General features: G+C 32.1%; 1 protein-coding gene across 2 annotated transcripts; it reads right to left on the bottom strand.

Annotated features, from left to right (window-relative positions):
• Positions 1 to 289: 289 nt before the first annotated feature.
• LOC100802541 (60S ribosomal protein L5-2) lies at positions 290 to 1,762 on the bottom strand. Of its 2 annotated transcripts, XM_041013850.1 has the most exons (4): positions 1,568 to 1,762; positions 1,317 to 1,433; positions 840 to 1,234; positions 290 to 591 (listed from the first exon to the last, which is right to left on the bottom strand). In XM_041013850.1, exons 1-3 carry the CDS (start codon positions 1,571 to 1,573, stop codon positions 938 to 940), a joined length of 420 nt encoding a protein of 139 aa, XP_040869784.1. In that variant the 5' UTR covers positions 1,574 to 1,762; the 3' UTR covers positions 290 to 591; positions 840 to 937. The 2 variants fall into 2 exon arrangements, with proteins under 2 accessions (XP_040869784.1, XP_040869783.1); XM_041013849.1 differs by having other exon boundaries at positions 290 to 1,234; positions 1,317 to 1,631.
• Between the last annotated feature and the right edge of the window lie 20,582 nt (positions 1,763 to 22,344).

The following is a 22,344-nucleotide window of genomic DNA, read 5'->3' as shown; positions in this document are numbered from 1 at the left end:
GTTATTATTGACAACGTTGCTAATGTCATCAACGACTTAGAAAATGTGTTATCTACAACGTTGCTACCTTGACCACTGATGTAACAAACACGTGTTTCCACATCGGTGCTTACGTCAGCACCGATGTTAAATATTGAATTACCTGCAATTAAATTTTAGGTTAATTAAATCAATATTACAATATTATCAATACTGCTAATAATTAATAAATATTATTATATAATAATAAAATTAATATTTATAATTACTATATTATATATGTTACTAATAATCAATAAATATAATTACATAATATGAAAAGTTGTATTTATAATTACAATATTATCTATATTAGTAATAATCAACAAATATAATTATAAAATATGCAATTATAGTTTCTATATGCACAAAAAGTGTAGATAATTAAGCATTCAAGAAAATGATTATGTAGACATCAAATAAGATAGTTTCTACTTGTGCAGCCATGAGACGGCATCTGCAATGAACTTTCACTCATCATCTTCATTGTTATCGGCAGTAGAGTTGAGAGTCGCCACGCGTGAAATAAACTTAGCCTTCCTGTCCTCATAGGTCAGCTTCTTCAAGTTGTACCTGCAGAAAGAGGCAGATACTCTCATGAACATTATCCTATCAATAGATATACCAAAAGCTTATGTTACCAATCCAAAACTTCTAAAAGTCAAACAAAACCATAAGGGTCACACCCAATATAGCACATAAACAGCTGAAAAGAAAGCCATGCCAACAACATGTCCAAATCATTGCTGGAAATCAAATGAAAAATAGATACATTTCTAGAATCTAGTATTATTCTAGTTCAAGTCAAAACTCATTTTTACCTCTTGTGCTCCTTCGGGGGCTGCTTATCAGATTTCTTGAGAGTAGGATCAGCCTGGATGGCAGCATGAACCTTCTTATACAGTGCCTCAATACCATTCTATCCCACACTTGATGTATTCACTGAAGTGTAACTGGTATTTCTATGGTTCATCTTCCGCCAATATTTGTAGAAAATATAAAATAAGGTTGTCAACAACAAGCTGAAAAATCGCATTAAACAACACAGAAGACTGATACAAAATAAAATCTTCTCTCGTGCCTTCATATAGGCAGCAACATGTCCACCAAAAGCATATTTGAGATGAACCTCTGCATCAAGCTCCTTCTTCTCCTTATAAAACCCAACAAACCTCTTGTCACTGTGAGGAATATCCAAACCCCCATCCAGAGCTCCCTGTAAACAATCACAGATTATTCAATTTGATCGACCATTAAAACAAAATCACACTGATTAACATTGCAGTATGATAGATTACCTTAAGGGCACCAAACACATGGTTACCAGTTGTAGTCCTAATAAGACCAACGTCAAGGAGAGCACAAAATGGCCTCCTGCTCTCAGCAGGTTCCATGGAATAATCCTCTCCAGTAGCCTGAAAAAATAAGAAACTACCAATTAGCTTACACAGCAGAGAGAAAGGCACTCGCTCGCACACAAACAACATAGCATTTGTTTTTGTGGAGATATTTCCATTTCACTAGATAGCAAAGCCTGAAAAAATAAGACCTTCATGCTTTTTTGTGGAGATAAATTCTAAAAAGCTTCTATGAGTCTCTAAAAAGCTTCTACATCAATGATAAATCTTTGAATACCCATTCTTGAAAGTTGCAATCTGCAATCTGCAAGCATCTAAAAATATCTTTTTTTATATAAAAGATTAAAAAAAATGATGATTTTAAAATAATTTTTTCAAAAACTATCTTAAGATGTAGTTATCAATATATCAAGAATTGAAAAAGAAAATTTTTAATAAAATAATAAAAAAATTCTAATAAAAATAATAGAAAAGGTAATCCATGTTTAATTCAAAAATTAAAAAAAGCAAGAAACGTCTATAACTTATAGAAAAGGTAATCCCAATCTATTTTCCTTAGGATCATACACAAATTCAATGTTAAGCACAAAGCATACGAACTTTTTCAAACTTATATTTATCATTCACATTTGCAACAACCCAACAAGACAACATATGCATTTCAGAATATCAACTAAAATTAAAGAAGAAAGACGGGATGAAAAACGAATAGGTAAATTATATTGTAGAAAGAAACTTGATAGTAAACTAAGATTAGTTAAGTATTTTTCCTAGTATCACGCTAGTCCATTAAATAAAAATATAACAACATAAACATATAATTACCAAGACAAGAAGTAAATAGAATTTTTCAAACCTTCTATACATTTGAAAAAGAACCTTTGGAATGGAACTAGATCTATTACTTCCCTCGGTGACCTACATTATGAAAAACAAAGTAAAATAAATATCTATAATAAAGAAAAAGTTGAACTTTTATGCATGAAGAGCATTGATGATGAAACCAAGTGAGATTTCACTACCCCAGCTTAAAAAAGTTCCAGTATAACTTAAAAAACTTCCAATCCTGTTAAGCATTACAACTTAAAAAAGTTCTACTACCCCAACTTCTCCTTTTAAGCCACAGAGGCATGCACCAGCAAACTTGGCAGCTGCATATGCCTACACAATTAGGAGTGAGATTTTAGATTTGTTGATATAGTCAAGTGCATATTGCATAGTCTCCTATGATGATAAAGGAAATTGATATATTGCAATAGGCAGATGTCAGTAACTGAAAAGGCGAAAGCATAGCAAAATTGATAATTATTAAAACTGTAAACAATGCCACATATCAGGTTGATGTTGCAAGAAATAAGACATTTGCATTGCATGAAGTGCAGCCCTGGCTATTAAAACTGTAATTATTAAAACTAGTGCAGCCACATATCAGGTTGATATAGTCAAGTACATACTGCATAGTCTCCTGTAATTATTAAAACTGTAAACCATACCCTAGCTATGTCCTGTTGATAATTTGTAAGATAACTAGTGGCCAATGATGCATGAAGTGCAGCCCCATAGGGAAGTCCATCTTCATTGATTATGAGGTAGGGTGAATGTAATGGTGCAACCGGTTCAAATGAAGCATATGTTTATTTGCATGTCAGTATTAGCTTTATTGATACCAATGCAAGCAAAACACTAAGCTACATCAACAAAAAAACTTGTGCAAGTCATCATTATTTATAGTTGGAGGATATAAAGGTTTCTCTTCATCATGGAAATTGACATTTGCATTGCACCTCTACACAGTAGCTTGACCCATGATAACCTGCATATATATAATATATGAATCATCCTTAAACGTGAAGGCCACAAGGCAACACAACAATCTCATTCTTGCAGTTATAAGTCATTATTTTATCCCACCCCTAGTACACTATCTTGTAATCCAGATACTCGATGGTTTTCAACTCCATATGGTGCTCATTCAAGCTCAACTTTCCAGCCAAACTAATTACTCAGTTTCTTGCATAAAATATAATAATGCTCTTACTTGGCATATAATTAATAATGATTCTTGGAAGTTCGAACTATAGTTATGTTCAATTATCTCTACCATAGAAAAGCTTTAACAAGTTATACATTTCAAGCAAATAAAATAGGCAAAAGGTTTCCATGAATAGGCTCCAATCAAAGGTTGTGCTCATAGTTTCATTTTAGTTCATTTTCTTTTTGATAGTCACATATTAGTTATTTTAAGTAAACATGCAAAAGACAAGATCAAAGTTGTCACTAACACTGTCATCAACTCATATTACAAATGCCTAATGGGATAAGCACATATTTATATGAGCCGAAATTATCAATATATCATTCAGAAAGAAGACAACCAAAGCTAAAATAGAACATTTCATCCCTGCTTCCTATGATACTCTTAAACAGAACACCCAAGAAACTAGTTTACCCATTACCACTTAACAAAATAAAAAACACATACATATCAAAAATAGAAACTCCATAGTTGACATCATTATCATGATACCTAAGTAGAAACATACAATGAAAAGACAATAACTAAAGCAAGGATGCAAGACAAGTTCAATTAAATGGTTGAATTGCATATCCCATAAAAACCAACTTGGGCTCCTCCATCGGAGAATCCAGCAACGCCGCTGCCTTTCGTGGCTTCTTTGCCGGCAACTCCTTCTTGTCCTTCAACCGCTGGTGACAAAACCACATCTACAACTGCCGATCTGACAACCCCAACTTCTTCAGCAACTCCACCCTCATAGTCTTCGACGGGTAATTCTCAACTAAAAACCAAAAACAAAAAATTTGAACGATAAAAAAGTGAACAATAAAAAAGCCTAGATATTGAACAAGAAAAAAAATAATATAAAAAAGGTTAATGATAACAAACCAGCATAAGCTTTCTCGAGCGTTTCAAGCTGAAACAACGTCTTCATTTGACGCTTGTGCTTGCTTAGACACTCACTCGAATTCCCAATTTTGTTGTTACTTTCATTGTTGTTGTTGTTGTTGTTGTTGTTGTTATCATTGTTGTTTTTTTCCTTCTTCACGTCATTGTTCTCTGCCTCGGCCTCCATCGATCGAGATCGAACCTCTTTCCACCTTCAAACCCTAGGAATCAACAACGAAGCCACATAAAGAAACCTAACCACGCAGCACAGAGAAGAAAAGGGAGACAAGCAATTGTAAGGCACAATGGAGATATGAAAACTTAAGCTTACCTTCCACTTTTACCTTGTCTAGAGGTGCTGGCCTCAAATCAAATTTTTCTTTTCGATTTTCTATATCAAATACACAGCATCATCAATAGTATACAATAATACCCTAACGCTGAAAAATGAGTGAGGTAATGCGGACTAGGGTAGAGTGTGAGTATGCGAGGAAAAAAGAAGAAAATTTACTTCAGATTCAAATACGGTGTTTATAAAACCCGTCTTTGGATAATGCAGTTCAACAATGGTGCCACTAAACCCGTTTTTGTAACGCGCAGATGACGTCATTTTTTCACAAAACGTCGTTGAAATAGATCTCTTATTTACTAAAATGTCACCGTCTCTAAAACAACATCGTTTTTGAACCACCGATGTTGATTGCGCATTGTAGAATACTATTATTTTTTTAAACTAACATTTAAAAAAATGTGAATTTCCCTTAAAAAACACTAAAGATCACTTAAAAAATTTGTTTGTCGAATTGTCAAATAAGTTTCTTAGTTTTGAAAAAAATTAACACTAACTTAAATGACTAACCAAACATAATTATAATTTTATATTATCATCTAATTATAAATTATTATTAATATAACTTTTAAGATAATTATTATACAAGTCAATAAATTTATTATACACACTTATATTTAATTTAATGATAATATATAATTATTTTCTATTATCAGTACATAACTTTTTAAAAAATAATATCAAGTGATAATTCATCAATTATGTGTGAAAAAAAATATAAATATTTATGTAAGTGTGAATATGGGGTGAAGTAGATGTTAAGCTAACCTTTCTACGCGTACCCTGATAAAATTTCATTGGTTACTAACCGTACTTATACAGTTATACCCTTACATTAAGTAATCGTGATGCGTTAGTGAATTTATAGAATATATTATTCTCGTATCATATCTAGATGGACCCTATGGGTTGGCATTTGGCATTTGGCACTTAGCAGACATATTTTAGAAATACAGTGCACGTTTTGTTTATTACTAATATTTATAGCTTTGTGCTTTATAATTTATAGATGTAATGATTAATATTTTATTTTGAGGAGATATAATGATTAAGAATTAAGATTTAGAATAGTGCTTAGTTTTATTGAACCGAAGAATAGTACTTTGTCTAACTTTTTTCTTTTTGTCATTTTTTAAGTAATTGATTTTTAATTATATTTTATAAAAATTTATTTTTGAGACTCTGATTTATTGGGAAAAAAATTTCTTTATTTTAAAAATAATTTCTAAAATTATTTTTAGTTTGAGTTTTCCTTTTTTTAAAAGAAAAAGGAGAAAGTTAAAAAAAAAAGAAACACTGAAAGGTTACCTTCAAACAAAACAGTTTTCCTTTTTCTTTCTTCTTTTGGCGAGAAGAGTTTAACTCTCAAAAATCAAAATGACAAAAAAAAAAAGAGTTTACACCGTCATTTTCATCTTTTTTTTTTTTTTTATAAAGAACTAGCCGGCATCTAAAATGATCCATAGATTAATATCACTTTTTATGAGTTACGTAATTTTTTTAAATGATATTAAGCTGCTACAAATTTTTGCAAGAAAAATATACTAAAAAGTATAATAATAATTAATTAATTTTTAAGTATGGAATTAATGTCATTAGTTATCATTAGCCGACAAATTTAAGGTTCTAATAGTTAAAAGCAACGTAATGTGATCTAGTTTGGAGGATCAACTAGAGTATAATTAAATAATTTATTTATAAGAACTTATATACATCTTAATTGAACTTATTTTATGAGATAAATACTTGTGTAATTATTTAAGAAAACTTATAAAAAGATAACTTATAATGTTATGTCTATAAGTCATTTTCAGCTTTCAAAAAAAACTCTTTACAATAACTTATCTTATATAAAAAATAATTTAATCATGCATATTATCCCTTCAATTATAAAAAGATTTCATATATAAATGTTTACATATTAAGAAAAATACTTAATTGAGTTATTTATCCCAATATACTTTTAATTAACTATTTTAAGTGATGGTGCCTGATATTTTTAGTTTGTAGAAAAAATAATTTAGTTTATCTTTTAAATTTTTTTTATTTTTTTCAAATTTTTAAGATATTATTTAGAATTAAAAATTTATTTTTTCATCTATAGGATATTTTTTAGATTTAAATATATTATATGTAAAATAGAGATTTATTTCATTTTTTAAGATTATAATACTAGGTATACAAATAAAATTCTAAATATGAAAAAATATAATTACTTTACCTGAACCTGAGAGGTATTACATATAAAGAAATGATTTGCAACTTTTTTTTTTTAAAAAAAAAACAAAAGAGTTTACAAGTTTCACAAAAATTTGTAATGAAAAAAATTTACAAGTTCAACAAAAACTTGTAATAAGAATAATGTATAAGGATTTAGAAGTTTATCCATAAAAATTTATAATAATTACAGTGAAATAAAATAAGAAAATACTCAAGCTCCTCCACACAATATATCTCTTTTCTTTTACAAATATATCTACATAACGCACATAAAAAAAATTATTACTGATAAAATTTATACAGGTACTGATATACACATGCAAATCAATTTAAATGACATATTCAGATCAAACAACAAAAACTAAATATTACGAGCATACCTCCAGCCATTATAGATCAAACGCGAAGCAACGCATACACGAACCCGAAGGAAGCTTTGTTCTTCCAGACCCTTACTCACTCTGAATAGATGGTGTATTTTTCTGAATAGAGAAGTGAGTTTGGTGATACAAAACTGAGAGCACCCCATCCTATTTATAGAATCTGTCCATCACAGAGCTCAACCAATTCGTTATCAGAACGTGGGCTTGAGGATAGGTACGTGAGTTTGTTACTGAAGGTTGCCGAGATAAGGGTTGAATGTGGAAGGAAAATAAACCAGATTCAGAAAACAAAATTCCTAAAAAATTGCAATGGGAAAAAATAGGAAAAAGGAACGTGGAACGTGGGCCGAACGTGGGTCATTCCATCATTCTCCCACTTTGTCCATTTAACTCAACATCAATCATAACAAGAAACATAATATATGAGTCATGGCGATAGGTCCTCTGATGACGAGTAATATCTTCCATGTACCACAATATATCAAGTCTCTCAACTTAATGAATAAACCATGTGTTTATTCTAGATCTAAATCGAATGATTTTTCTTGAAATAAATAAATATGTGCACAAAACCATATGAGAAAATATCTAATTGAATAAGAGTTTCATTGAAAATAACAAATGTACGTACAATGAAATTACACCATGGAACCAAGTCCCATTCGTTCTACATGATCCTTAAAATTCTTTGGTGGCATGCCTTTAGTTAAAGGATCAACAATCATCAAAATGTATGTTCAATGACCACTTTCTTCTCTTTAACACGTTCTCTTATGCCTAAGTACTTGATGTCGATGTGCTTACTTCGACTTCCACTTTTGTTGTTTTTAGCCATAAACACCACAACAAAGTTGTCACAGTACAACTTTAATGGCCTGGAAATAGAGTCCACAACTCTAAGGCCAGACATGAAACTCTTCAATCATACACCATGCGATGTAGCCTCAAAACAGGAAACGAACTCAACCTCCATAGTGGAAGTAGCAGTTAAGGTTTGCTTGGCACTTCTCCAAGATACAGCTCCACCGGCTAATAAAAATATAACAAGATGTTGATCTTTGTGAATTAGCGCAACCAGCAAAGTCTGAATCGGAGTAGTCAATCACTTCCATACAATCAGTCCGTCTATACATGAGCATGCAATCCTTTGTCCCTTGAAGATATCTCATCACTTTCTTTACAGCTTTCTAGTGGTCAATACCTGGATTACTCTGATATCTTCCCAAAACTCCAACAACATATGCAATGTCAAATCTGGTGCAAATCTAAGCATAAATAAGGCTTCCAATAGCTGAAGCATATGGAGTATTCTTCATGTGTTCCCGCTCAAAATCATTTTTCGGGCACTGACTTAAAGCGAGTTTGTCACCCTTCACAATGGGAGCTACACTTGGTGAACAATCTTTCATGTTAAATCTTTCTAAAACTTTGTTAATATAAGTCTCCTGAGACAAACCCAAAATGCCTCAAGATCTTTCCCTATGGACCTTAATCCCAATGACATAAGATGCATTTCTCATATCCTTCATATCAAAGTTCTTCGAGAGAAATTGTTTCACCTCATATAGCAAACCCTTATCATTAGTTGCAAGTAAAATGTCATCCACGTATAACACAAGAAAGCAAATCTTGCTCCCACTGACCTTTTGGTATATACATTGATCCATGATGTTTTCTTCAAAGCCAAATGAAGTGATAACATCATGAAACCTCATATACCATTGGCGGGAGGCTTGCATCAAGCCATAGATTGATTTATTAAGCTTGCAAACTAAGTGCCCACCTTTAGTAGAGGAGAATCCTTCAAGTTGCTTCATGTAAATCTCTTCCTTTAGATGACCATTAAGGAATTCCATTTTCACATCCATTTGATGTAACTCAAAGTCAAAATGAGCTACTAATGCCATAATTACTCGGAAAGAATCTTTCTTAGATACAGGAGAGAAAGTCTCTGTGTAATCAATTCCTTCTCTTTGAGTGAACCCTTTGGCAAAAAGTATTGCCTTATGTCTCTCAAATGTTGCCTTATGAGTCTTTCTTGGTTTTAAAAACCCATCTACATCCAATGGCTTTTACACCACTAGGCAACTGTACGAGATCCCAGACTTGGTTAAACGCCATAGAATCCATCTCATCTTTCATGGCATTGTGCCACAAGTTTGATTCTTTAGAACTCATGGCCTGTGAAAACGTTTCAGGATCATTTGCAGCTCCAATGTTGTAGTCTGATTCTTGCAGATACACTACATAATCACAAGGAATTGCTGACCTTTTGACTATAGTAGATCTTCTTAATGTTACCTCATCACTTTCTTGAGGAACTTGTTGCTCAACCGGTTGTTCAATAGATTGTTCAACATTATCTTGATATTCCTCATCAATAACTTGATCTATATGATTGTTTCCAATAATTTGTGGATTTTCAATCATTGGTTGTCTAACACCTTTTTGTACTTGAGGGGTATGAATGAAAACCAATTTATCACTTAAGCTAGAGGGTTGAGCTTCATAGTGATCTTTTTCAAAAGCAATGTCCTGAAATTGATCACTCCCACTAATCAAGTCATTCTCAAGAAATTTTGCGTTTCTTGATTCCACAATCCTAGTGCTATGTGATGGACAATAGAATCTATACCCTTTGGACTTTTCAACATATCCAATGAAATACCCACTAATAGTTCTTGGGTCTAGTTTCTTCTCTTGTGGGTTATAAACTCTCACTTCAGATGGACATCCCCAAACGCGTATATGTCACAAACTCGGTTTCCAACCTTTGAATAACTCGAAAGGTGTCTTTAAGACAACCTTGGTTGGAACTCGGTTTAATATATACACAGCCGTCTTTAATGCTTCAATCCACAAGAATTGAGGAAGTTTTTTTATTACTTCTCATACTTCTTACCATGTCCATTAAAGTTCGATTTCTTCTTTCTGCCACACCATTCTGATCCGGAGAACCAGACATATTGTACTGGGCAACAATCCCATGTTCCTGAAGAAACTTCGCAAACCGACCAGGTGCTTGTCTATTCTCCGTGTATCTACCATAGTACTCTCCACCTCAATCAGATCTCATGATCTTAATTTGCTTTCCACATTGTTTCTCGACTTCAGCCTTAAAATTTTTAAAGGCATCCAAAGCTTCATCCTTAGTACGAAGTAAGTAGAGATACTTATATCATGAATAATCGTCTATAAAGGTGATAAAGTATTTTGGACTACTTGCATCCATATCTGGACAAATAATTTCTGTATGTATGATTTTTAACAGGTTTGAGCTCCTCTTTGCACCCTTTTTAGACTTGTTAGTTTGCTTACCCTTAATGCAATCCACACAAGTCTCAAAATCAGAAAAATCCAAAGTACTAAGTACTCCTTCATTTACCAATCTTTTAATTCTCTTGATAGAGATGTGTCCTAATCTACAGTGCCACAACATACAGGATTCCTCATTCACAACACATTGTTTAACCCCGGCGGTAACATGCATAGAATTATAAGCGACATCATTTTGCAATTCAATATAGTAAAGACCATCGAGTAATGCACCAAAACCAATAATTCTAGATTTATTAATTAAAGTAAAACCAGAATCCGAAAAATTAAAAGAAAAACCCAACGGTGCAAGTCTCGATACAGAAATCAAATTCTTAGAAAAACTTGGAACATAAAAAGTCTTTTCTAAACGTAAAATGAAACCGCTGCTTAAAACCAAATTGCACGTTGCAATGGACTCCACATGTGAGCTCATCTTGCCTCCTAAATAGATGTGCTGCTCACTTCCCACTGGCCTCCTTAGGTTTTCCATACCCTATAAGGTATTAGAAACATGGATTGTAGAACCAAAATCAATCCACCATGTGTTATGATTAGTACTAACCATATTAGATTCATAACAAACAAAAGCAAATGGAGTACCTTTCTTGTCCATCCAACTCTTAAACTTTAAGCAGTTTTTCTTCATGTGCCCTTTCTTCTTGCAAAAGAAACACTTGGACTCTTTCTTTATGACTGGCTGAGCAGGAATCTTGCCCTTGTTTTTAGGTTGATCTGCTTTCTTCTTTCCATGAATAGTTAAGTTCACCCTTTCACTCTCTTCCATAATTAACCTTTCCTCTTCTTGAACACACATGATCATCAACTTATTAATTGACCATTTGTCTTTATGTATGTTATAAGAGATTTTGAAAGGAGCATATTGCAAGGGCAGAGTACACAAAATATAGTGTACTAGGAAAGAATCAGACATGGTAACCTCCAAGGCTTTTAGTTGAGCCACTATATCCCGCATGCGCATGATGTGATCACGTACACCCCTTACCCCTTAGAGCTTTAAGGATGAGAACTGCATTATAAGGGTGCTGGCAAGGGCCTTATTAGATGTAATAAACTGATCATCAATGGCCTTCAAAAGATCATTGGCTTTTTCATGCTGATCGACGAAACTACAGATACTAGCAGATATATTAATCTTCATGAACATTACGGACAGATGATTAGATCTCTCCCACTTTTCATAAAGATCAACATCATCTGGAGTGCTAGTTTCAGTAATGTCTGGCGGCTCGTCTTTCCTAATAGCATAGTCAATATCCATCTAGCCTAAATGAAGGAGAATTCTCTCTCTTCAAACCTTATCATTGTCCCTTTTCAGTTTGAGAATATCACACTTAATATCAGAAATGTTTGCAGATTGATTAACTACAAAGTTCAAGAATACATTCTCATTATTCATAATTTGAGACTCAATAAATTGTCATGTTTTACCAATGTAAAATATGCATTAGTTTATAAACCTAGTGACATACAACTTGTCTGTGAGCCAAAGTCTTACTCAATTAGATTCATATTTATGATAAAACTATCAAATTATGTTTCCTTTTCTCAATTCCTATGGGTAAATTAAGAAATATAACCTAATATTTTATCCTAATTAATCATACAAACATAACAAAATTTCTGTGAGTATATTTTATCACATTAAATATGATTAATCAACCAATGTTTTTAAATGTGATTTTTTTATACTTAATATATAAATCTAATCAATTAAAGATGTTGTGGCTATTCTTTAATTAATTAAATCATATTAATCACTTAACATTAATTCTTAATAAGAGCTAAATATTTATATAATATTCTAAATAATGTAAATAAACTGAATAACATTGCATAAAATATTCAAGATAATTTCGCATGTATATTATCATGAATCATACACACAAAACTTCAAAATTAAATAAATATTATATGCATATGATTATCCAATATTTAAAACATATAAGCTCTTAACCATTAAATTTAATGTGCATAAATTATTTAGCTTAATATTGCATGCTTAAATACCAAAATAAACATACAATTAATCTGAATAAATAAATAATTCAAACACACTAAAAGCCAATTAACAACTCATATTTAAATTATATTGAATTAAGTAGAGAAATAATATATATATATATATATATATATATATATATATATATATATATAAGTGTGTGTATATATATATATATATAGAAGCAAGGCAGAGGCACTGGAATGGCTCTGATACCAAATGATATAATTTATACAGGTACTAATCTAAACATGCAAATTAATTTAAATGGCATATTAAGATCAAACAGCGGAAACTAAATATTATGAGCGTACCTCCAGCCATTACAGATTGAACGCGAAGCAACACATACATGAACTCGAAGACAGCTTTATTCTTCCAGACTCTTACTCACTCTGAATAGATGGTGTATTTTTCTGAATAGAGAAGTGAGTTTGGTGATACAAAACTGAAAGCACCCTATCCTATTTATAGAGTATGTCCATCACAGAGTCAACCAATTCGTTATCAAAACATGGGCTTGGGGATAGGTACGTGAGTTTGTTACTGAAGGTTGCTGAGATAAGGATTGAATGTGAAAGGAAAATGGACCAGATTCAGAAAACAAAATTCCCAAAAATTACAACGGGAAAAAATAGAAAAAAGGAACGTGAAACGTGGGCCAAATGTGGGTCATTCCATCAATCACTGGTATTAGAATTGATCGTTCATGTCCCATAATAGGTCCCTCCCGATACGGTAGAGATGACACCACCAACCCACCGCAACCCATAATTAAAAATTAAAAAATCTCCCCAACCAACCCAGATATATTATATATTTATATTTAACCTAAAGAGTTGACATAATAATAAAAAATATCATTGCATTTTTATACATAAAAATATTTATTTAATGAAAGAATTCATGTTTTATTTTCATGGTGTGTAAAATTTTTTTGGATCAATAATAACTAGGTATTACAAGCAAATGAGTTGGGAGACACTCATATTTTTAAACTAAGACTATATATATATATATTTTGTGTATTTTTATTTTTATGGATAATATATTGTTTGACTAATAATTTTTAGTAGAATTAGAGGTTAGATCAAATTCTCCTAAAAATCCTCAGACATTCTCAGGCCATGAATAAAGCATTCCTAATGAAATCTGGATGGAGACTTTGTGCCAAGAAGAAGCACTTCCTTTATTCAAAAAAAGAAAAAGAAGCACATCCTTTGGGCATATGTTGTTTGGTCAAAGCATAAATGTTGTACCAACTCGAATTAGGTTCAGATTTTTTAAATAAGGTTATGAGTGTAAAATTTGAAGAGTCCATTAAAGGTAAGCAATCAAATTTTTCAGTAAAAATTCGTTAAAACTTAAAAATATAAGATAAATGTTAATATATTAAGATATTGATTAAGGAATTAAAAAAATATTTTTATTGAGATACATAAAATTATATTATTTATAATTTTTTTACATTCTATATGATCTTTACATCAATTTTTTTTCTTTTAATTTCTTAATCACTACTCTAACAAGCCTCAAAATGTAAATATTGCGAAGAATTTCAAATCTGACAAGGGATAGAGAGTAGGGGATGATACATCTATGAATTTTTGGACAAAATGGTACAACATACATATACTTGGTTCTAGAATAACATTAAGAGTGTGTTTGGATGAAGGAATTTTAAATTTTAAGAATTTTAAATACTTTAATTAATTTTTTTTTCAAAATTTTGTGTTTGGATAAAAAAAATTAAAATTGTTGTTGTATGGGGAGTCGTAGGAAATCAGGACACGACAGCGTACACCACCATACCTGACCACAACATTCAGTTAACAGTGCAAGGCATGGCCCAGATCCTCTGCACCGACAAACACCTCCACCGCGTGATAGGTAGTGACGACTGCTCCCCTAACTGGTGGGTGCAGTTCTACATGTTCCATACGTCCGCATCCGATCGACGCTCTGCGAGCTCAGATGATGTTTCTTGAAGAAAATGATCATCAGCATGAAGGAAGAGTCGTGAGTTCGAGAACGAGATTTTGGAAACTTTGAGATGAAAGAGAGAATGAAGGTTATAAAGGAAATACACAAACATTTTGGAAGGTTTTTCTATCAAGAAGAGAATTTCAATTTCTCACCAAAGTAAATTAAAATTTCAGAACGCACTTTAAATATATGTCCAATTCTCAGTATAATAAAAACGATTTTTCTATCATTTGCAATTTTACACGGGTTAATGGTCATTAATTACCAACTTTTCTTTAATAATATCGAGTATTTTACTAATCACGTTTTCTTGATTTTTTTTTTTATCTTTCTCTCTTATTTATTTCACAAAGATTCATCTCTTTCTAATCTCTCTTTCCACTGCAAAATTGTTTTTTATTTACTGTCTCTCCGTGTCTATTTTTTTTTTAACTTTTGAAAAGGCTGTCATCTTTATAATACTGCCTAATTATAAATTAAAATTAAAAAAATCAGATCGTTCATCGGATGATTCCAACATGTTCTTTATGCAAACTCTAAAATGATATATTATTATTTCAGAAGGAAGGAAGTATAGTTTTATAATACTTTTTGTACCTAATGATTTTGCTAAATAAATGACGGAGAAATGAAATATGAATATATTTTTCCCTGGCTCATTTGTTATTATTACACTAGATCGAAATGATTTTTTAGTAAAATTACATAATAGTATCATATTATATATAAACGATCTGCTTTTTTAATTTAATAAGGCAGCGTTTTTATAGAGAAAAAAAATGCAGGATTGAAGTAAATATCAATATAGCCCTTTAACGTTTTTTTATGAGAAAAAAAGAAGTTAAGTATAAAATAAGTAAAAACAATAAATATAATTTTGCTGTGAAAAGAGAGATTAGAAACTAGAAAGAGACTCTTACAAATAAAAAAAAGAAACCAGAAAGAGATAAGTCTGTGTGAAATAAATAGGAGAGATATAAATGTTTTTTTTCCAAGAAAATGTAATTAATAAACTGTTCTAAATTAGTGAAAAGTGGTAATTAATTATCTTTAACATGTGCAACTTTGCACAGGATAGAAATCCTAATAAAAATTCGGGTTATTACTTTAGGTGTTTCATTAATTGGATCCATTATGGAGACATTGAAATGACAACTTTTTTTCTCGAAGGGTCTTGACAGCTAAGAAGCTAAGAATATTGTGGATGGCATTTGTGGTATGGTTCAACAGGTTATTCAAAGCAGCCAGAAAGATGTACAACTTGACTTTTCTGTTGTACGTCCTTTTTCAAATTATGCTTCTGTTATTTCTTTAAAATAATATTGTTTTCATGATTTTTTTAAATTGAATCATAATTAAATATTAATATAACTAATATATGACATGTTTTAAATGAATAACATAAGAATAGTTTAAAAAAGAAAAACAAAGAAGCCAGATCCAATAAAGTCACATTACACAACACCCAAAGTTCAGACTTCTCTGATTTATTAGTCACATTATGGTCGACAGTTTTTGGACATGAAGTTGCTATAAATTTAGTTAACAATGGATGTATACATTTTCATGCACTCTCTTCGTTTCAAAATATAAAAGTTATTTTAGTGGAAAAAATTTGTTCTAAAATATAAGTCATTTTGTAAAATTAATACTATATTAATTATTTTTTAAAAATTATTTTCAATCAATACTTTATACATTAATATAACCGTCTTTTTAATTCTCGTGAAGTCTTTTTCCCAAGTCACTATTATTTATTTATGTATTTATATCATTAGCTAATTTAAAAAATTATTTATTTTTTCACAAGTAACACCATATACAATGAATACTTTTTAATTAAATAGGTGAACTGAAAATGTTTTAGTCCATCAAGTTTGAATATGAATTTGTTATTATTAATTAGAATTCTATGTGGTGAGAATAAATGAGTAGAAATATTATTTAATTAAAGATAAAATGGTATACTAGGAAAATCACTAATATTTTTTATGAAATTCAAAAAATTAATTATTTTTCTTAATATCTTAAATGATTTATATTTTGAAATGGAAGGAGTATTTTTCAGCTTGTTCAGGTAATTAAATATTTTGTTGACAAGAGGGAGAAAGCTACAATTAGTTGGAAGCACATTAATCGCAAAACAAACTAAGTTGCTAATGTGATGGCAAAGTCTGGGTTATTTATTGAGAATGATGGTAGTAGATTTTTTTTTTTATCTTTATGTAATCTCATCTTTCATGACTATTCTTGTTTTGGCTGATCTAGTCTCAAGTACCTTTTGTTGATGTTGTGTTTATTAATAACAACATTAATTATATATTTATTTTCTGTTTTTTTTTCTTCGATCTACACTTTACTTTTTAGTTTCAATATTAAGTTGATTGGTTTGATATTTACTTTCATTTTCCTTTTTCGTTCATGTCGTTTGAAATCTCCATTATACAAGTGGCCAGTTTTATGGACAAGTGAAAAAATTGACGAAGTTACAACTAATTTTTAATTATTTCAAAACATTTTGTGGCAATTTATATTTTGAAAATAAAAAAATCACCAGAAAATATTTGGTTAAAACCTTTAAAATGTATTAAACCATTTTTTGGCGGTTGAGAATTGCTAGAAATCATTTTCTAAGGTTTTTAACAAGTATAGAAATTGCTTCCTTTATGTCTCAGATTTCAACCACAAACTCCAAACTCGTCATTTCAGAAAATGAAATGCAAAGAATAACAATCGTTGCCGCGATTTGGTTTTGCATTAAATTTGTTTCTTTGTTGATCCTTGATTTTGAGGTGAAACCTTGATTTTGAAACCCCACAACCTCATCGCCACAATCAACCCGCCACTCTCTTCTGTCTAACATCTTACTTCCAAACTAAAATACATCACCAATTATCTAAACCCCCCTCACCATTGACTTGAAAGACATTTTTTATAGATCCTTCTTTGCTCATGCCTTAAATTAAAGCATGCAAAACTTCTGTCAAAGAGACCTTAAATAGGTCCTTTGTATTCTTCAAAGTTGTTATAGTGGGGCTTCATATTTTTGAGGTACTATTACAAGAATCTTTTATACAATTCTCGAGTCTGCAAATTTTGTGTTTGGTAACCAGTGATAGCTTGACCCAAAATTTGAGAAAGCCAAAATAATATCTAATGCATAAGTCAAATATATGATATTATATTTATATAAAATTTAAGTTGTCGTATAAACACAAAATGCCATATACGATACCATAACCAAAAGTCTAATATCACTTATGATAATGCCTCCATAACACTATAACAACTTTCCTGTATAGCCCAGGAGTCACTTACAATGTGTAGATGCCATCACACACCTTATATACTCCCATTAACCCAAACCCCATCAAGTAATGTAGCAATATATATCAATTAGACATGGCAACGGGGCGGGGCGGGGCGGGACGGGTATTGCCTCACCAGTCCCCGATCCCGACTCCCCAACATATATTCGTACCCGTATCCATCCCCAATATCCGACGTGTTAAAATTTGTTATCTCATTCTCATACCCGTCGGGTATCGGATATTCCCGTCCCCGGTTTAATTTAGATTTGTAAAAAAAAATTTGTAAAAAAATTATATTAAAAATCTGATTTAAAACAAATTGATTGTTACACATTTATTTTTAACTACTTGTATTTGCAGAGCATTTGTCTATAAAAATCATCAAGAAAAAAATATTAAATTATGTAAAAATTATAAAAAAAATTAACATGTATTTAATAAAATTTTAATAATTTCATCATCGGGGCGGGTACGAGAATGAGTATGGGACGAGTAGTGACATCCACATCCCCATCCCCGACTCCGATTAAAAAAGTCGGATAATCCCCAAACCTAAACCCGTATCCGGTCAACTCGTGTATTTTCCGTCAAAATCAGAATGAGTTTGGACAGATACCCACCAATATAAATTTCATTGTCATGCCTAATATCAATGGATAGTTCGTGTCCTACATAGCTCTCTAGGATTTAATCACAAACCAATATAAATCATTTTATGCATCTTTAAACCATTCCAAAATGCGCCTACCACATCAGGAGATACATTAACTATTATAGTATTGGAAAAGGTTTGATCAAATTTTTGAAACATTAGGATAGAGAACAAAATGAGATAAATGATTAGAAACTACCTTAAAGTGCAACTCTGCACTGAGTGACTTGAAATAATCGAATAGGAACTAAAACTTGTAGTTATCTCTATTTAAATGTAAATTATCTTGCAATCGGCTTAAAACTCCACTTCCATCTTGTTTCTCTGCCTAGTCTTGGTATTCATCGCTAAAGAAAATCTTTCAATTATAGCCGTATATAATTTGGGAAGTTACGATAAGGGGAAGTAATTTGTCAATCAAGTAGCAAATTTTTAACTTTTATGTTCTTGCTAAACATGTACACAAATCTTGAATAAATGATAAATTCATCAAATTTGATTCTTGATAGACATCACTAATGAAATGTTGAAGTTGAAATTGTAAATTAATGTTGGGTAATCAATGCTCCTACAAACAAAATTATTCACACCCACAAAGGATCGTGAGAATACAACAAAGATTATATCATAGAAAAATAACAACAAACACAAGAATTTAACGTGGTTCAACATTTTTTGCCTACGCCCACGAAATCATCTAAAAAAGTATTTCACTCTCAATAGAAAGGAAGATTTTTGTCAAACAGATTGTGAGCAATTCTCAAAGAATGTGAAAATACAAAAATAGAATTGAAGAAACAAAACAGAACAAGAACAAAATACAATTCAAGATTAAAAGTATCAATCCAATTCACCAAACCAATGCAATTAGAATCATCACAGTTACAAATGATGTACAATGTGAAAGTTCACTCAAATACATTAGAGAAAGTTCAATCAAATCAAATCTCTAAATTATTTGGAAATTAGGAAATGAATCCATTACCTAATCCATTTTCAATCCTAAACATCATCACAATAATGAAAAACAAAAATAGAATTGAAGAGAAAGAATATTCACAAAGAGTAGAAATCTCAAATAAGGACTCAAATTCAGCCTTGATTGGAATGGATCCTTGGATTGATTAATTGTTTAGTCCTCCATGATCATCACCAATGGAGAAACCATGAAATTTGTGTAAGAAAATGGTGGAACAGAAGTGAAAAGATGAAGAAGAATGAAGAACAATTTGAGAGAAGAAGAAAGAAAAGAGAAAACTTGCACAACAAGTTTTGTACAAAAATGAAGTGTAGTGAAATTCTACTATCAAGTTCAGTTTTTAACTATATAACACTAATTTATAGAGTGTTAGTAACAAACTAACTAACTAACTAAACTAATTACACAAAACAATGGCCCAAACTCGCAACCCAATTCTTCAAGTGCAGAGGCTCTGTCTTCCAAGCTCAATTTAACTCTTGAAATGACAGAATTAACCAAAGCTTATTTGTAACAAAATTGAAGATCTTTTTCTTATCTCTCCAAGGAATACTCACACGTTCCATTTGGAGTTCCTTAGTGTCCTCTAAGCCCTGCACAAGACAAATAGGTCAAGTAAGCACAAAATCTGAAATTAAGCTACAATTCTCAATTAAGTCCAAATCATTTTCCTTAACCCAAAACTGTGTTAAGGTGAGAAAATAAGAGTAAAAAAGATATCAATTGAGCTAAGAAGGATAGAAAAATATTAAACTACAAAAGCTCTATCACCTCGCAACACCAAGTGTTTCCCCTTATGATGAGGACACAACTAAGGGCAAAGACCATGAAGCACTTGAAGAGCCCATGACTAGAGGCATACTTAAAAGGGTCCAACACAGTGATGAGGACACAACTAAGGGCAAGGACCATGAAGCACTTGAAGGGCCAAAATGACCAGAGACAGGCTTAAACAGGTCTAACACGTCACAGAGACAAGGCTGGTTATTTGTATAGCTGCCATTGATGATGATTGAAGGCCAATGTTTCCATTATTTTTATTTTATTATTTAATTATTGCAATTAAATATATAATTTGGTGGTTGTGGCTGAAACCTATTCCTTTTCAGCTGCACCAATTTATTTCGTTTTTAAGGTTTGGTGAACTATATATATTTTCGTCAAAATGAATGAAGAACTTTTGGCATTTTCATAAAATTTGGTGAGAGCTTCTCTCTGGGTTCCTTGTTGAACCAATCTCATACTTATCAAGGTAATCCTTGTGGCGTCTACCCTAACTTATCTTCCTTCACTGGAAGTGGCGTCATCCAAATCTCCGTAGCCTGTATCAAGCGATCCGCTCCTAGTCAGGATCACATCATCAAAATCCTGCAAAAGAGACTCAATACCAGAAGGCAATTTAAATTCATCAAATTGGTTAGCATGCAACATCTGACGTTGACAAAACAATAAATAGAGGGGTTGTCTCGCGCAAAACACCCTCATTAACTCCCTTTTTGTTGCTAAACAAAGTTGTTTGCCCTCAAGTGTTTCACTCTTTTTGTTTTCTCTCTTTTCCCTCTCAAGTGTTTCACTCTTTTTCTTTCCCCTCTTTTCCTTCTCAAGTATTTCACTCTTTTTCCTCTCAAGTGTCTCACTCTTTTTCTTTTCTCTCATTTTTTTCTGATCCTCACAAACCTCTCTAGGAGATAACGGTTTGAGAACAATTTTCTTGTCATCTTGCTTGAAAGAGATTTTGTTGGTGAAGTCGTCATGCACTGCCTTGGTATCATACTGCCACGGTCTTCCTAACAGCACATAGGTCGCTTCCATTGGGACCACATTACACAACACCCTATCATTATATATCATAATGGTAAGACACACCTCAACCTGTTGAGTCACTTTTACCTCTTCATCTTCACTAAGCCACTGAAGTTTGTATGGCCTAGGATGGGATTTAGTTTCCAAATTCAGTTTGGTCACTAACTTGGAACTTGCAACATTGGTACAACTTCCTCCATCAACAATTAAAGAGCACAACTTACCATTAATGACACACCTGGTGTGGAAAATATTTTCTCTTTGGTTGTCATCCAATGGCTGCATCTGATTTCCCAATAGCCTTCTCACCATCAGCATATCACTCTCCATAGCTTCCTCCTCATACTCTTCTTCTTCTTCCACTTCTTCTTCACTGATTTCAGACTCATTAGTGACTTCTCCATCAGCCTTCATGATCATGGTCCTCCTGGTTGGACATTCAGAAGCAATATGTCCTCTGCCTAAGCATTTGAAGCATTTTATGTTTCTGGTTCCAGTATTGGATGAGGAAGTGGAAGTGTTATGTTTGCTTCCACCAACACTGGACTCTGCTGACTTTCCATGTGGGGATGTTGCTACTGGGCTGGACGAATTATCTCCCTCATTCTTGGATCTGTTGGCCCAGTTCTGGTTGTAAGTATTGGGTGAGTTCCTCCTTGCTGCACTTTTTCTTTTAATTTGTTGTTCAACTCGTAGTGCCTTATGTAGCAGTTCATCCAATTCCACATACTCTTGTAATTCAACAATATCTCTGATTTCAGGGTTTAGACCATTCAGAAAACGAGCCATTGTGTCTTTAGATTCCTCTTCGATGTCGGCCCTCACTAACGCCATTTCCATCTCTTTATAGTACTCTTCCGCAGTTAAATTCCCTTGGGACAACCTTTGGAGTTTTTGTCGCATGGTTCTGTTATAGCTAGTGGGCACATACCTTTTTCTCATCACCCTTTTCATTTCAATCCATGTATCTACCTCTCACCCTCCCTCTCTCAGCATTTCTCTCTGGTTTTTATGCCACCAAACAAGGGCATAGTCGGAGGAT

The sequence above is a fragment of the Glycine max genome, chromosome 3 (assembly GCF_000004515.6).
Source record: "Glycine max cultivar Williams 82 chromosome 3, Glycine_max_v4.0, whole genome shotgun sequence".
In the NCBI taxonomy this organism is placed as follows: Eukaryota; Viridiplantae; Streptophyta; class Magnoliopsida; order Fabales; family Fabaceae; genus Glycine; species Glycine max.
The sequence above is the reverse complement of the archived record's forward strand: the minus strand, read 5'-3'. Positions and strand labels throughout refer to the sequence as shown.